The sequence below is a fragment of the Bombina bombina genome, chromosome 8 (assembly GCF_027579735.1).
Source record: "Bombina bombina isolate aBomBom1 chromosome 8, aBomBom1.pri, whole genome shotgun sequence".
Classification (NCBI taxonomy): Eukaryota; Metazoa; Chordata; class Amphibia; order Anura; family Bombinatoridae; genus Bombina; species Bombina bombina.
Genome location: NC_069506.1, coordinates 45,111,132 through 45,128,302, shown reverse-complemented (window position 1 = coordinate 45,128,302; position 17,171 = coordinate 45,111,132). Strand labels below are relative to the sequence as shown.

The window sequence follows — 17,171 nt, the reverse complement described above, 5'->3', positions numbered from 1 at the left end:
TGCTACATGTCTATGTTAAAGTCATGTTTTGCTGAAAGTGTATAATCTTACAATGCATTCACTCATATGATCATTTAGCACTTGATGTAAGTGTTGCAGCAAATCTCCCCACTCCATTGATTAAAGGGACAGAGCTATGTAAAACTGATATCCCCTTAATGTGTTTCCAGTGCTGTATCATAGCAGCAGGAGTGTATGAAATATATGAGAAATTGCTCCTTTAGGTTTATTTATGTGTATAAATAGCTAGTTTTGTTCAATGGGCTGAGCTTGCAGGTAAATCAGATTTCCTTATTGTATTATTTTCTACACACACAAATGCTTAATCTTATCACTGTCTATATACCAAAGCCCAATACTTAGAACAATTGAAAATGAACATTTTATTACATATCTATCCCACCCCCACTGGGAGTATAATTTATTTTGCTGGTAATGTTTAAATAGATTTTCTATAGCCAATACTTATGTTTTTAAATTTTCAGTATGGTTGAGGTGACCATTGGTAAAGGAACTATTTGTAATCACAATTGATCATTTGCATCAAATTAATAAGGGAGAACGTTTTACAATACACTTTCCCTTTAAAGTAAATTGTGATTTTTTTTTCTACACATTATAAATGTTGATGATAATGAATTCGAAATTCAGTATTTTTATGTTAAAGAAAAAAGTGTGGTTTAATATTATTATAATTTAATTATATAATCATCTAATGATTGATTAAAGCAAACTTTTTTTCATTTTTTTCATTTTTTTATTTTTTTATTGGATTGCTCTTTTCAGGTCAAGCAGGCCGTGGGCTTAAAAGGACTGTTTCTGCGAAATCCAAAGCAAGCTTCTCTGGACAGTCATGCTGTTGGAATTCTTCATCGGAAACACTCTATTAGTAGTCACATTTTAAGGAGAACCGCCAGCGCTCCAGCCAAAGGCCAGCAAAAAAACAAAAAGGGCTTTCCAGAAATTGCCATTGATTCCAAAGATAACAGCTCAGAAGGAGCTAGTGAAGATAGGGAGACAGATGACTCCTCTCTACCACGCTTTGATAAAGATCCTGAATGTGATTCTCCAGCCGTTTCTTCTAGGGATGATACTCATTTGGAATTACATAGCAAGCATTTAAAAGGTAAGCGCTCTAGCTCACGTAAAAGCAAAAGTCACATTCATAATACCAGGGGTACAACGTTCAATGAATCCCTACGAAGGTCAGACAGAGCCCCTCTTCAGGATAATCCTATTCGTAAATCAAGTGTATTTGGTCGTTGTGCAATGAATGGTTCAGGTAGAATTGGCATGGCTACAAATTGTATGAAATGTATGATTGGCTCTAAAGAGAGCCCAGACTTAGAATGCAAGTGGAATGAGACAAGTAGACCTATAATAAATGATATTCAGCCTAATCGTCAGTATAGTGGTGTGCCAGAAGAAGAAATGTTAGAATTGAAGTATTATGGTATAACAGATCAGCCAAGACGACAACAGGCAGATTTACTAGCACTTAATGACAATGGAAATGCTGATGATCTACCCAGAAACTCTCAGTCCCTTGTAATACCGGGAAAGAAAGGCGGAAACCCTAAATGTGCTGGGATGAAAGGTCATCCTACACAGAGGTGGCAAAGCCAAACAGGTGGCAAATATGGAAGTACTGTCAATTTGGTCCCTGCCAACAGTGGTTCAATATCCTCTAACTCCAGCAGTTTAGAGAGTCTTGGAAGTCCACAATTATCCATGGGCTGGAATGAAAACTCTCGAAGGCAAACGGGCACCCTACAGAGGGAGATGAATGCCTTGTTCATTCAAAAGTTGGAGGAGATTCGAAGTAACTCCCCTATATTCTTTACTGGTAAGACCAATTTAAAATCCAACCATCACCATTGTAGATCATTCATTAAAACATAGTTTGTCCATTTGTGGTATGTGGCTGTAGTTTGTAGATATTAGTACCATATAGTTTAGTTATTACATTGAATGACCAAGTGTCTGTCTTTGTCCTTTGTATTGTGTAATAATGTTGTTGTTGTGTGTGACTCAATCAGCCAGAGCATTGTCCTTTCTATATAATAATATCTGCTTTAGTTCACTAAATATTGCACTAAATAAATTGGAACATTCACATAAAAAAAATCTACAAAAGAATATTTTTCTTTGTTGTAAGGAGTTTTCTTAAAGGGATGTTAAAATCATTGCAATATGTATTATTCATCTATTTAAATGGATTTTACCTTTTATTTTTTACACTACATTTGTGCTATCTGTCAAAGCCCTACAAGGAGGAGGGGCCTTTGCAGGAAGGTTTATCTTAGCATGATGTCATACAACTTCTAGGCTAGTGAATAGACTAAATAACATGGAGTCAGATTTGCTCACGCCCAGAACTGAAAGAATAAATTAAAAAATTAGGTTTTGAAAATCCTCTGCTCTTAAAACACGGGGGCCGGGGCTAGTCTAAGCACCACCTCCAACCTTCCAAAGGTTTTTGGTTGACCCTCGGTGCAACTGTATACGCACCATATTTTCTAAATTTAAGTAGTATATACAGTTAAATGAAATTCATAAGTAGTATCTAATTTCTTCCATAATTTTATCTAAAAAATTGATGGTTGCTGATGGGTTGTGTATTACAAGGTGAATCGTTGCTTATGAGATACACTGGCTCTTTGGTAAGGAGTGTTTAAATGTGGGTGCACTACATTTGAAGCAAATGTATCTAAATACTCCAAAACAGTAATACATTTTAGAAGTACATTTAAGTTTTGCCTATTATGTCCCTTTAAGTGATTTTCAGTGGGCAGTGTCAAGCATTGGACAAGTACAATCGGTGTTCAAATGTGCAATTCCTTCAAATATTATCATCATCGTCCAACTTGTGGACGCTGAGCCTAAGTTGGGTGCCTACTCACAAGGTGCACCATGTCAGGTGCATTTTTTAGATTTCTCATGGTAGCTGTGTTTGAAGTCTTCAAATATAAGAGCTTAAATGTTCAAATATATATTTAAAAAAATCATCATTAATAACACTTGAAAATATATTTTCTGTATGTGCTTTTAATGATATATTTGCAGTGTCAGTAATTATGTTTATAAAGACATAACACTGTAATAAACTAAATGTAAAAGCTGAAATGATCTAACTTTAAATGTTTCACTCGCTAAAAAAAATCCCAGTTGAGACAGACAAACATATTAGTGAGACAGAATTAAGAAAAAAAAAATGACCTTGCTAATAGTGTCCATAAAGTATCTTCTGCGTTTGGGAAGTTGAAAATCTAAGGAATATTATTTGTATTCTTTCATTGAGTTTTGCACAGGCTAATTATTATATTTCTACTGAAATAAAATTTGAAAAGACTGTTAGCCAAATAAAATATTATCAACCATTTCTTACATTCACCAACTTTCTAGATCATAGTACAGTGTCAGGATCTATCTTAACCCCTTCACTACCGGGACTTTCAGACAAAAACTTGCCCAAAATACCAGAAATGTTTTAGCATTTTTGTTATCACTCCATTTAAACAGAAAAATAGCCTTAATTTTTTACCTGTCTGCCAGTACCTATGAATTGCTTTTTTTTAATTTTTTATTTATTTAAAAAAATGTATATTTCTATAGCGTAGTCTCCCCCCGCTCCCTCCCTCCCTCCCTCCTTAGTTAGGGGCCCCACACAATGCCCATCCCCTTTTTCTGTATTGTAGCTGCCCTATCCCTCCCTGTCCCTTTATTTTGTTTTTGCCATAGCGTAGGGCCCTCCCACTAACTCCTCCTGCCTTCCCTGCTGATCCACCCACCTGCCTCCTACCCACACCTCCCACCGGCACCAGCAACGATAGGCAAAGTACTGCAAGATGTATATATACGTCTTATTGGGTGAAGGGGTTGAATGGATTCCGAACCCAAATTTTTTTCTTTTGTGATTCAGATAGAGCATGCAATTTTAAACATTCTAATTTACTCCCATTATCAATTTTTCTTTGTTCTCTTGGTATCTTTATTTGAAAAGCAGGAATGTAAGCTTACAAGACCATCTGTGGTTCAGCACCTGGGTAGCGCTTCCTGATTGGTGGCTAAATGTACCCACCAATCAACAAGCGCTACCCATGTACAGAACCAAAGAAGGGCCAGCTTGTAACCTTTTATTCCTGCTTTTTCAAATAAAGATACCAAGAGAACGAAGAAAATTTGATCATATGAGTAAATTAGAAAATTGCTTAAAATTGCATTCTCTAGCTCAATCGTGAAAGAAAAAAATTCAGTTCAGTATCCCTTTAAAATATTACATTCAAATTCTTATTTCCATTAACCTAAAATTACTCTATAAGAATCAACCTTTAATTAATTATATCTTAATATTCAAATGCTGCATTAGATATTGTAGATCGCCAAACTACCCTCCATTTAGCTGGACTATAATGGTGGAAAATTGTCTATACGTCTTGCAGCCTTTAACACCTTATTGTTGTCCCAGTTTCTTGTAAATAAACCTAGTTCTATCCCAGTCCCATGAATTCCCAAACCATGCATAAAAGTGACCAGTCATGGCCATACCCTGCTCAGAAATGGCATTGCCACAAACTGCCCAGACCGTACCCCAGATTACTCAATCTCCGCCCCCAAGTCACCCAGTCTCTATCCAACCAGGTCAAACTAATCCCTAAGCCTCCCTGTCTCCAACCCAGAGTGATACAATGTTGTGAGATATGATATTCAAATGTTACTCTCCATATATAAAGAAAAACAGCATAAATCGGCCTAAATTCAACATTCCTTCAGAATGAACAGATGTAGCTGTTGTTTGTTATTTTTAATAAAGGTATAGGCAAAACATTCACCCATCCATAGTTAGTAGTTCTACTTGCAGACAAGGTTTACGCTAGATTGTATCCACCTTGGTAAGATAAAGAACATTGATTGGTTACGGAGTATTTGTCCATAATCAGATCTCCTACTGCTGGTTTACATTTTCTGAAACACATTTAATTAGACATTTCCTCAATGAGGGTAATTATGTATTAACATAAGATTAAACAAGTGATAGACAACCAATTTCACTCTAAGGACACATATCAAGCTCAATTAATATACCAAAGGGCCACTTAGAGAATAGTCACAATCATTTAAATGTAATGGTTTTCAACAGAAAAAACACCAATAAAGTTTATGGTGATTTTTGTAGGTAAATCATTAGATAAGTTTTTCTGGAGGATTATCATCAACCCCTTATAGTGTCTTAAAGGGACATGAAATATATTTGTTCATGATTCCGATATAACTTACAATTTTAATCAACTTTCCAATTTATATCTTTTATCAAATTTGCTTAATTCTCGGAATTCTTTATTGAAGGATCAGCGATGCACTACTGGGAGCTAGTTGAACACTGTGAGCCAATGACAAGAGCCACATATGTCCAGCCACCACTCAGCAGCTAGCTCTCGGTAGTGCACTGCTGCTCCTGAGCATACCTACAGTAGGTATGATTTTCAACAAAGAATACAAAGAAAAAGAAGCAAATTAGATAAAAGAAGTAAATTGGAAAGAGGTTTAAAATTGAATGCTCTATCTAAATCATGAAAATGACATTTTAATGTTACTGTCCCTTTAACCAGTAAATTGTAACTCAACAATGCGAAGTTAAAGGGACATGAAACCAAATTTTTTTTCTTTCATGGTTTAGAAAGAGCATGCAATTTTAAACAACTTTCTAATTTATTTCTATTATCTATTTTGTTTAATTTTGTTGATATGCTTTGCTGAAAAGCATATCTAGATATGCTCAGTAGCTGCTGATTGGTTGCTGCACATAGATGCCTCATGTGATTGGCTCACCCATGTGCATTGCTATTCGTTCAACAAAGGATATCTAAAAAATGAAGCAAAATATATCATAGAAGTAAATTGGAATGTTGCTTAAAATTGTATTCTCTATGTGAATCATGACAGAATTTTTTGGGGTTTAGTGTCCCTTTAAGTTAATTTAAACCCATTACGTTTTACTATAGTTGATATTCAATTTTTTTTTCCAAATAGCAGAAATATACAAAAGATTAAATCTTTATTTTTTCTGTAATGTTTTTGATAATATATATACTTTTTTCTAAGATTGTATTTGGCCTAATACTACATCATTATTTTAAAATACATGATTGCTCTGGTTGAACATGATCACATAGCATATTGTGTTATGTCTGTAGTTGCTTTTTTCTTCTTCTTTTTTTAAGATATATATTTCCTTTATTTCTATCCTACTAACTGCTATCCTCTTGTCTCTTCACTTGTAATTTTTCTGTCTCTCTAGTTAAAGACTGAAAAGGCAAACGAGTTAAGGTAACCTGATCATGTGACTGCGCTGCTAGCTTCTGCAAAAGGAGTATATGCGTTTGGTTTCCCTGCATTTTGTATGCCTCTCAGTCATTCACCTTAAACATGTAAAAATGTAAAATGCTAAATAATATAACATTACATTTGTTTCAAATTCAGAGGACGACGTGCTTATTCTTATTTAAGGGTAATGCGCTTATTACAAGTTGAAAGTAAAAAGTTTTCGCACAAGCATTAACCCGACGTGCGGAAAAAGCCGAACTTTAAATATTGCGACCGCTTTAACGTATTCCCCCATAGACTTCAATGGAGCAAGAAAAGGGAGTATAAAACGAACACCCTTGATCGGCCGCAAACCCAATTGCGTTTTCTTAAGTGCCCTAACCTGACATGAAATAGTAATATTTCACAATCTAATAATCTTCACATAGAATATGTTCTATTTATTTATAAATACATAATACTACATAAATATCATGTTTTTTTAGGTAAAACTTATATCTATACCTATTGGAATGTGCAATATTTACATTAAATACATAATTATTTTAAACACTTTCTTAAATATGAATATTGCTTAAATGTGATTTTACATGTTTTCAGCTAATTGACTACAAAAGCCTTTGATACTCATATATTTGTCTATATATGTATACACATGTATTTGTGTTTATATGTGTATATATGTCTGTAAATACATATATAGACATATAAATACATATGTAAACACACACACATTTATTTATATAGATATATATAAACACAATTTATTTTAATATTTTTATTAGTTATTATGAATGTAACTGTACTTTTAAATATAATTTTGATGTGTTTTGTGCAACTTTTTTTCTGGAGCGTAACGGTTCACCAGAGCTCTGAAGTTACGCTATCCTGACATGCATTAAATTCAAATGCACTCAAGCAAACGCATTTACTTTCAACCTGTAATATGCAAGCTACTTCCGAAGTGTGCAAAGAGCCATGATAAATCCCTTTTCGCTTGCGCACAGCGGTTAGCGCACCACTCAAAACCTACTCCTCAAATAATTAAGACATTGTAATGGATACTGCTTAAATATAACACTGTCTTTATTTGAAATATCTGAGAGGTATACATTCTGTCATTCCTTTTATTATTTTCCTACGCATAACCCAACTATTGAATGTTTGCTCTTACATTTATTTTTTTTTGCATGTGAATGTTGTGGTTTGTGCTGTAGTAATGGCATGATATTTTGTGCTTTTCTAGGCAATATTTCTGTTTAGTGACTCTTTAATCAAAATAAGTTAAATGGACATAAGTATAATAATGACATGCTTTAATTAATGAAAGTGTTTATAATTAAATTAATTATCATTGAAAATATGAAGCCCCATAGTTACAATAAAGAAAACAAAATTACTTTGATGTCCATTTCTAATATGAATATCTATACACATTACTGTATCAGGTATGCGTTTCCAAACAAATCATATTACCATACCCTGACCCTGATATTAAAGAATGAATGCAGTTAAACAGAACACAAAGCAAGAAGTAATATTTAATATATTTTCTTGCCACTTTTTAAAATGTAATATTTACTGGTTGCACCTACCCATTTGGCAAACAAATATATAGAATAGATCTTTTGTGAAACCAATAATTAATTTTGTAATTTTATCCGAAATTCATTCATTCACTAAACAAATTTATTTAATAGCTAAATTAACTAATGAAATAATACCAGATGTGTTCATTAGTTCATTTAGTTTTTCTATTTAATAGCACATTTTTTATTAGATTGTTTAGTAAATTAATTAAATTCTGGACTAATTCACAAATGAATAAGGAAATATAATTTTTGCATTTCTACTTTAGAACATACAATGTTTGTATTACTGACTTGAAAGGTGGTTAAAAACATAGGTAAATCCATGTTTGAGAGCTGCAAGTACTGCAGCTCCTAAGCAGGACACAGCCTGTGATTGTTTTGATTCTTGTGCAAGAATTTACCTATGTGTTTAAAATGACAAATGCCAGTTCTTGAGAAAGAGACTGTATTGATTGAGAACTTTAAGACAGATACGGATAGGGTATAGCGCTAGACCAAAAACCTACTTAGCCTCACTAAAGGTTATTGTCTCCTCCCTAGACAATAGAGAATTAAGAATGTAAAATCAGTGGATATAGGAGGCGCTATAGAACCGTAGGATATATAGATATAAATAAATGTAAAATTCACTGTATCGTGACCAGTTAAAACATTAAAAAAAAAAAAAATCCAAAAATCCCAATGACCCTTAACCCCTTAACGACCAACGACGTATGGGGTACGTCCTGCAAAAAAATGCAGTTAATGACCAAGGATGTACCCCGTACGTCGTTGGTCTTTGAAAGCAGTGGAAGCGATCCTGATCACTTCCAACTGCTTTCATGTTATAGTAGTGATGCCTCGATATTGAGGCATCCTGCTATAACATTTTTAAGCCGTCCGATGAAGAGAGAGCCACCCTGTGGCCCTCTCTGCATCGGCCTTCAATGGCCCTGTTCGTTGGTGGGTGGGCGCCCATCGGTGGGGAAGGGGGGCGGGATCGAGTGCACGCGTGCGCGTGCACGGGAGCGGGTGCGCACGCACGGGTGGGAACCCTACACTATGAAACACTGTAAGGTGGGAGAGAGGGGGTTGAGGGGGGGCAAATGTTTTACAAATGTTAAGGATCTGGGAGGGTGGGAGGTTGGGGGTTGAGGGGGGGCAGCTACACTACAGAAAATAATATTTTTAAAATAACATAATAATAAAATGTTCTTAAAAACATATTTGATTTCAAACTGGGTACTGGCAGACAGCTGCCAGTACCCAATATGGCGCATAATAAGGCCGAGAGGGGGGTTAGAGAGCTGTTTGGGGGGGGGATCAGGGAAGTTGGGGGCTAAGGGGGGATCCTACAGAGCAGAATTATCTTTTTTTTTTTTTTTAAATCCCCAAAAAACTCTTATTTTAGTACTGGCAGACTTACTGCCAGTACTTAAGATGGCGGGGACAATTGTGGGGTGGGGGAGGGAAGAGAGCTGTTTGGGAGGGATCAGGGGGTGTGATGTGTCATGTGGGAGGTTGATACCTACACTAAAGCTAAAATTAACCCTGCAAGCTCCCTACAAGCTCCCTAATTAACCCCTTCAATGCTGGGCATTATACACGTGTGGTGCACAACGGCATTTAGCTGCCTTCTAATTACCAAAAAGCTATGCCAAAGCCATATATGTCTGCAATTTCTGAACAAAGGGGATCCCAGAGAAGCATTTACAACCATTTGTGCCATAATTGCACAAGCTGTTTGTAAATAATTTCAGTGAGAAACCTTAAGTTTGTGAAACAATTTTGTGAAAAAGTGAACACATTTTTTTATTTGATCGCATTTGGTAGTGAAATGGTGGCATGAAATATACCAAAATGGGCCTAGATCAATACTTTGGGATGTCTTCTAAAAAAAAATATATACATGTCAAGGGATATTCAGGGATTCCTGAAAGATATCAGTGTCCCAATGTAACTAGCGCTAATTTTAAAAAAAAAAGTGGTTTGGAAATAGCAAAGTGCTACTTGTATTTATTTCCCTATAACTTGCAAAAAAAGCAAAGCACATGTAAACATTGGGTATTTCTAAACTCAGGACAAAATTTAGAAACTATTTAGCATGGGTGTTTTTTGGTGGTTGTAGATGTGTAACAGATTTTGGGGGTCAAAGTTAGAAAAAGTGTGTTTTTTTCCATTTTTTCCTCATATTTTATAAAATTTTTTATAGTAAATTATAAGATATGATGAAAATAATGGTATGTTTAGAAAGTCCATTTAATGGCGAGAAAAACAGTATATAATATGTGTGGGTACAGTAAATGAGTAAGAGGAAAATTACAGCTAAACACAAACACCGCAGAAATGTAAAAATAGCCTTGGTCCCAAACGGACAGAAAATGGAAAAGTGCTGTGGTCCTTAAGGGGTTAAGGGATACGTTAAAATACTATTTATGTGCAAAATCTGTGATAAAAATCGGTGATAAAAAATAAAGGAAAATATCTACGTACATATATATAAAAACAATTTATCCAAGTGAAAAATCAAAGTGAAATAAATGCAGTATATCAAAGTGCAATCAATGATCAAGTGACAATATTTAGTAAAACACAGATGTGATATTTAATAAGTCAATGCATAAAAGGTTGACACATACAATCCATATAACAATCAATCATACATAAAATAAAGTAAAACCGGTTTAAACATACACACTATACATAGCCCCTCAGATTCTGCAAATCAAATGTGGCTGGCGGAGAACACCTATAATGACTGTGTTATAATATTGGTGTTAGTAGTTCAAGGGGATCCCCCAAAGAAGATGGTCCGGAATGACAATGTGGTTTTAATTATTGTAAATCCAAAGATATAAATGTTAATGTTTCTGAATGGTGCCGTTATATCCCCAGTCTCTTTTGGTCACAAAAGCCCACGATGGTATAGAGCTCCTTCCTTAATGTTATCTTAGTTAATAGGCAATCAAGTATTTATAACTTAGACGGGAGGCTCTCCTACCTTCTTACAAGTGTCTGCCAGCGATCTCCTTACCTGGCCCTACACTCCGGCTGCTCCTTTAGATGTCTGCTCAGCGAAAAATCCTGTGAGTGACGTCACCCGGTTCCGGATCCTAGGTGACCACTTGCGCAAGTGTTTGTTTCCACAGGATGTCCTCTGTACGCCAGGGTACAGAGAGTTCACTTCAGCTTCGGTCCTCCAAAAAATCGCAAACAGTTGCAGGTAAGTCCTCTACGCGTTTCAACCCCTTCTGGGTCTTTTTCAAGATGCTACTTCCTGCAACCTTTGCCCTTAAATCCACTCTCTGCACAGGTGATTCGCTATTGCTACAACACCTTTCCGCAGGTAACTATTTCCTGGGGGGGAATCAAAACACCTCACATGTCATTCTTTGTTCGTAAATTTTCACACCAAATCCCAAGCCAGATCTCTAGTGTTTAAAGACTCGTTTCCATATAATCAAATAACGTTAAAAACTCCTTAAAAATCCTTAAAAGTAATACAATTGTGATAATACATAAGACTGCAATTTATAAAACAATATAAGGAGAAAATACATGACAAACAGGGAAAATAGAAAAATTCAGATGAAATATTGATGAAATATTGCGTGGTCAACCTAAGGCCAAGATTTATCCCACTTCAGATGACATCCAAAACAACTAATGCATATGAAATTTAAAATGTAAAATTTAAAACATGAAAATCACATAGAATATAAATAGAACCTAGCTCAAACAAACCTAGCCCTACATTCCTATCTAAATGATTCCCTGCTCTACAATCTTAATACTAGTTATTACTCTCTAAAATATCAGGTTAAAGACCCACAAGGAAGAACTCTAAACTAAAATGCTGAAAAAAGCCAAAAATGCTAAAATGTAGGGTACTAAAGATAATAAATCCCTAAGTTAAAAAGGGGGCTAATTCCAACTCCAACCTCATTTACCACTATCTCTAACTTAACTTTTACGTATGAAATTAGCAGGGAGTCAATTAATTTTTTAGATTTAGAGATAGTGGTAAATGAGGAGGAATTAATAACTAGAACGCACTTTAAACCGACGGACTCCAATAACTATATCCACTCAAACAGCTGTCACTTTTTTAAGTGGAAGGAAAACATACCGGTAGGACAATGCCTGAGAATTAGAAAGAATTGCACAAGAATTGAGGATTTTAATGAACAGGTAACAATATTGGAGGAAAGGTTTAAGGAAAGGGGCTATAAAGAGAATAATATAAAGAATGCTGTAACAAGGGCAAGGACCACCAACAGGGACTCACTGCTAGAATATAAAAGAAAGGAAGATCAAAGAAAGGATACATTGGATATACCATTTGTGAACACATATAGTAAGGATCATGTATTAATGAAGAAGATTTTGAGAAAGCACTGGCACTTGTTGAGAAATTACCCAGTTATTGGGGACAAATTGCCAGTTTACCCTAGGATAGTTTACAAAAAAACTAAGAACTTGAAATCGCTGCTATCACCCAGTGAGTTCAGAAGGCAGGGAAAAAATAAAAATAAAAAAAGACTTGGATTTGAGGGGGGAAGAAGTCAGGGGTTTCTTTCCCTGTGCAACATGCAAAGCATGTAGATGTGGGTCAAAAAAGAAAAAGGTTCCAATTCCGGGCACGAATAGAGAGTTTACTATAAAGGACACCATAAGATGTAGTAATAAAGGGGTTGGGTATATGTTACAGTGCTCATGCAATCTGTTTTACATTGGAGAGACAACCAGAATGCTCAGGGATCGGATTAGGGAGCATATCTGGAACATAGAAAAGGGGAAATCGGAAACCCACCTATACACACATTTTAGAGAAATCCACATGAACAACATTAAAGAACTAAAATACTGGGGATTGTGTGTAGTGAGAAATAACTGGAGGGGGGGGGGGACTTTGAAAATAGATTAGTCAAAAGGGAAGCAGAATTAATCTATGAGTTTAACACTTTGCATCCGTTGGGTTTGAATTCAGAGTTGGAATTAGCCCCCTTTTTAACTTAGGGATTTATTATCTTTAGTACCCTACATTTTAGCATTTTTGGCTTTTTTCAGCATTTTAGTTTAGAGTTCTTCCTTGTGGGTCTTTAACCTGATATTTTAGAGAGTAATAACTAGTATTAAGATTGTAGAGCAGGGAATCATTTAGATAGGAATGTAGGGCTAGGTTTGTTTGAGCTAGGTTCTATTTATATTCTATGTGATTTTCATGTTTTAAATTTTACATTTTAAATTTCATATGCATTAGTTGTTTTGGATGTCATCTGAAGTGGGATAAATCTTGGCCTTAGGTTGACCACGCAATATTTCATCAATATTTCATCTGAATTTTTCTATTTTCCCTGTTTGTCATGTATTTTCTCCTTATATTGTTTTATAAATTGCAGTCTTATGTATTATCACAATTGTATTACTTTTAAGGATTTTTAAGGAGTTTTTAACGTTATTTGATTATATGGAAACGAGTCTTTAAACACTAGAGATCTGGCTTGGGATTTGGTGTGAAAATTTACGAACAAAGAATGACATGTGAGGTGTTTTGATTCCCCCCCAGGAAATAGTTACCTGCGGAAAGGTGTTGTAGCAATAGCGAATCACCTGTGCAGAGAGTGGATTTAAGGGCAAAGGTTGCAGGAAGTAGCATCTTGAAAAAGACCCAGAAGGGGTTGAAACGCGTAGAGGACTTACCTGCTACTGTTTGCGATTTTTTGGAGGACCGAAGCTGAAGTGAACTCTCTGTACCCTGGCGTACAGAGGACATCCTGTGGAAACAAACACTTGCGCAAGTGGTCACCTAGGATCCGGAACCGGGTGATGTCACTCACAGGATTTTTCGCTGAGCAGACATCTAAAGGAGCAGCCGGAGTGTCGGGCCAGGTAAGGAGATCGCTGGCAGACACTTGTAAGAAGGTAGGAGAGCCTCCCGTCTAAGTTATAAATACTTGATTGCCTATTAACTAAGATAACATTAAGGAAGGAGCTCTATACCATCGTGGGCTTTTGTGACCAAAAGAGACTGGGGATATAACGGCACCATTCAGAAACATTAACATTTATATCTTTGGATTTACAATAATTAAACCCACATTGTCATTCCGGACCATCTTCTTTGGGGGATCCCCTTGAACTACTAACACCAAGATTATAACACAGTCATTATAGGTGTTCTCTGCCAGCCACATTTGATTTGGGGAATCTGAGGGGTTATGTATAGTGTGTATGTTTGAACCGGTTTTACTTTATTTTATGTATGATTGATTGTTATATGGATTGTATGTGTCAACCTTTTATGCATTGACTTATTAAATATCACATCTGTGTTTTACTAAATATTGTCACTTGATCATTGATTGCACTTTGATATACTGCATTTATTTCACTTTGATTTTTCACTTGGATAAATTGTTTTTTATATATATGTACGTAGATATTTTCCTTTATTTTTTATCACCGATTTTTATCACAGATTTTGCACATAAATACTATTTTAACGTATCCCTTAAGGGTCATTGGGATTTTTGGATTTTTAATTTTTTTGAAGGTTTTAACTGGTCACGATACAGTGAATTTTACATTTATTTATATCTATATATCCTACGGCTCTATAGCGCCTCCTATAGCCACTAATTTTACATGATTGAGAACTTTATTTTATATATATTATGAACCACAGAACAATATACTTAAACACTACTTTGTGTAAATAAAAACAGACACATGCAACTCATAGCAAGGTAACTCTTAGTCATAAGACATTCTTATTTTTACATTGGGTAATGTAGCATGATTTCAAACATGATTTCAAACTATTTCTAAACTGCCACCACTTAAGATTGATTATATGGGAAATCTTAAGGAACCCAGACTAACAAATGAAATCCCAGAATACAATTTAGCAAAAAATAATCTAAACTCACTGTAATAATACTACCAGTCTCTTTCAGTAACGTGGTTCAAATATTAGACAAAGGCAAAAACTTAATAAGTGAATATTTATTATGCGAAAAATTATGCACACTGCATTATTAATAAAAAGATGTTAACAAATATAATTATACACAAGCAAACAGTTTTAAAATATAAAGGAGAAATAACAAAATCCAATACTTTACTAGCTTTAGATATCTCTGCCAGGGAGATTGGCCAGGAAAGATAGTCATTCACTCTGTTGGTATACAGCCTGCCATGTAGAATGAACAATTTGTATTGTTAAACACAACATTTTATACCAGTTTCTCTGATATCAAATTGTTTGACCCAACCTCTTTCCAGAGGGGCTAGGAGATCCCTCTCTTTTGCCAGAAATATCCACTCCCCTCTGACAGGTCATAAAGTTAGAGTCTTTGGCTGAAATTATAGAACACCTTATAACTTCTGTTTTACATATTCAATTTCCCAGTGACATCATGAGAATTAGTTTGGTACCAAATACGACATGGTTGTCATATTTGTATCATCTAGTGTAATAATATGTTTAAAAGCATGTTGTATAGTGTCCTCTGACCGACATTTTCTAGCTCTTGGTAGAGGCACTGATTTTTGTCTCTTGTGCTCAAATTTTTACTTTATGCATTAATAGATATGCAATAACATTTGGAACTTAGAAACTATTTATTAGGGGTTCTGGCTTATCTAAGGGAAAACACAGCAACAATTTACTTCTTGAAAAATGTTTTTAGCACACAAGCCAAAGAAAATTAACCCATTAGCATCTAAATCATGAGGTGTTCATGACACCTCCCCCAAATAAGAGACACAAAGGGAGGTGTTACACAAGTCACTCCAGGTGCATATCAAAGGGAGCTTCCCCTTGATGTGTTAACGCCATTCTCAGCCAAAATTGCACATAGCAGTTTTGCCATTATGATGCCCTCCTTTTAAAAATTACACACAATTTGCTCTACCAAGCTAGTTTAATATACTTAAGTGACCCTCCCATGCAGCCTGTAGCTTATTCTGCCTCATGGGTGTTAGTACCAGAACATTCTGCCCCATCTCATACACTCCCTCTCTGGCAGTAGAATCCTGCAACTGTTCTTGTATGACTAGGGCATGGCAGCTCTGAGTTTTGCAGGTACCTCACCCAATAAGGCATCTTGTCCCTGAAATGTACATCATCCCTGTAACAGGGGGTGGGGGTCTCTGACGCCTATTTTCTTGCTACACCCTCTTAATATATTGTGTGCTGTCAGCTTTTGCTTAAAGGGACACTGTACCCAAAAATGTTCTTTCGTGATTCAGATTGAGCATGACATTTTAAGCAACTTAATAATTTACTCCTATTATCAAATTTTCTTCATTCTCTTGGTATCTTTATTTGAAATGCAAGAATGTAAGTTTAGATGCTGGACCATTTTTGGTGAACAACCTGGGTTGTCCTTGCTGATTGGTGGATAAATTCATCCACCAATAAAAAAGTGCTGTCCAGAGTACTGAAACCAAAAAAAAGCTCAGATGCCTTCTTTTTCAAATAATGATAGCAAGAGAAAGAAGAAAAATTGATAATAGGAGTAAATTAGAAAGTTGCTTAAAATTGCATGCTCTTTCTTAATTACAAAAGAAAGAATTTGGGTTCAGTGTCCCTTTAAATACCCAGGGATCTTGCCCTTCCACTGGAGTAGAATCCCTGTACTCCTGCACCTTGTTATGGTTTATATTGGGGGTTGCCTAACTGCATTCCCAATTTCTCCACTATGTGGCCTATCTGCTGGGAACTCTGCAATCCTATCAGTGTATGTAATGAATTGAACTGAGGTGCTGTGCAAATTCACTTCTCTGTATTCCTCCCCCTTGTATCTGCAGTCTGTGTCAGTCTCTGTCCTCCTTGTCTGTGCAGTCTACTTATAGGTCACAGCTGAGGTTAATGGGGGCTCTGTAACCCACACTCTCACACTCACCCTGGGGTTCCTTCAAGGAGTAACCAGTGGCCTCCTTCCCCACACACTCTGGATTCTGGGGCACTGCTGCTTCCTTCTGGCACAGATTGGTCTACTCTCTCTCTTCACCCTCTCTCACAGTCAGCCTGCCACTTCACATCCTCACCCTTATCTACACCCAGGATTTGGAATCCTTCTGACTCTGGAACAGACAAGCACATATCTTCCTGCCATTTCTCCCATATTTCCCATCTCTTTCTTTCCACAGGGGACTCCATTTGTTCTGGCACAGACTGGCACACATCATCCAGTGGCCCAGTCATTCTCTCCCCTTATATTTTCACTCTTTCTATAGACTTGTCTGTTTCAAGCACAGGCAGACACA

At 35.9% G+C, this 17,171-nt stretch overlaps 1 protein-coding gene across 1 annotated transcript in view; it reads left to right on the top strand.

Annotated features, from left to right (window-relative positions):
- PLCH2 (phospholipase C eta 2) overlaps positions 1-17,171 on the top strand; it is a 974,668-nt gene that overhangs the window by 941,655 nt on the left and 15,842 nt on the right. Inside the window, exon 23 of the mRNA XM_053690349.1 lies at positions 787-1,126. Coding sequence (XP_053546324.1) covers positions 787-1,126 — 340 coding nt within the window. The remainder of the gene's footprint in view (positions 1-786; positions 1,127-17,171) is intronic.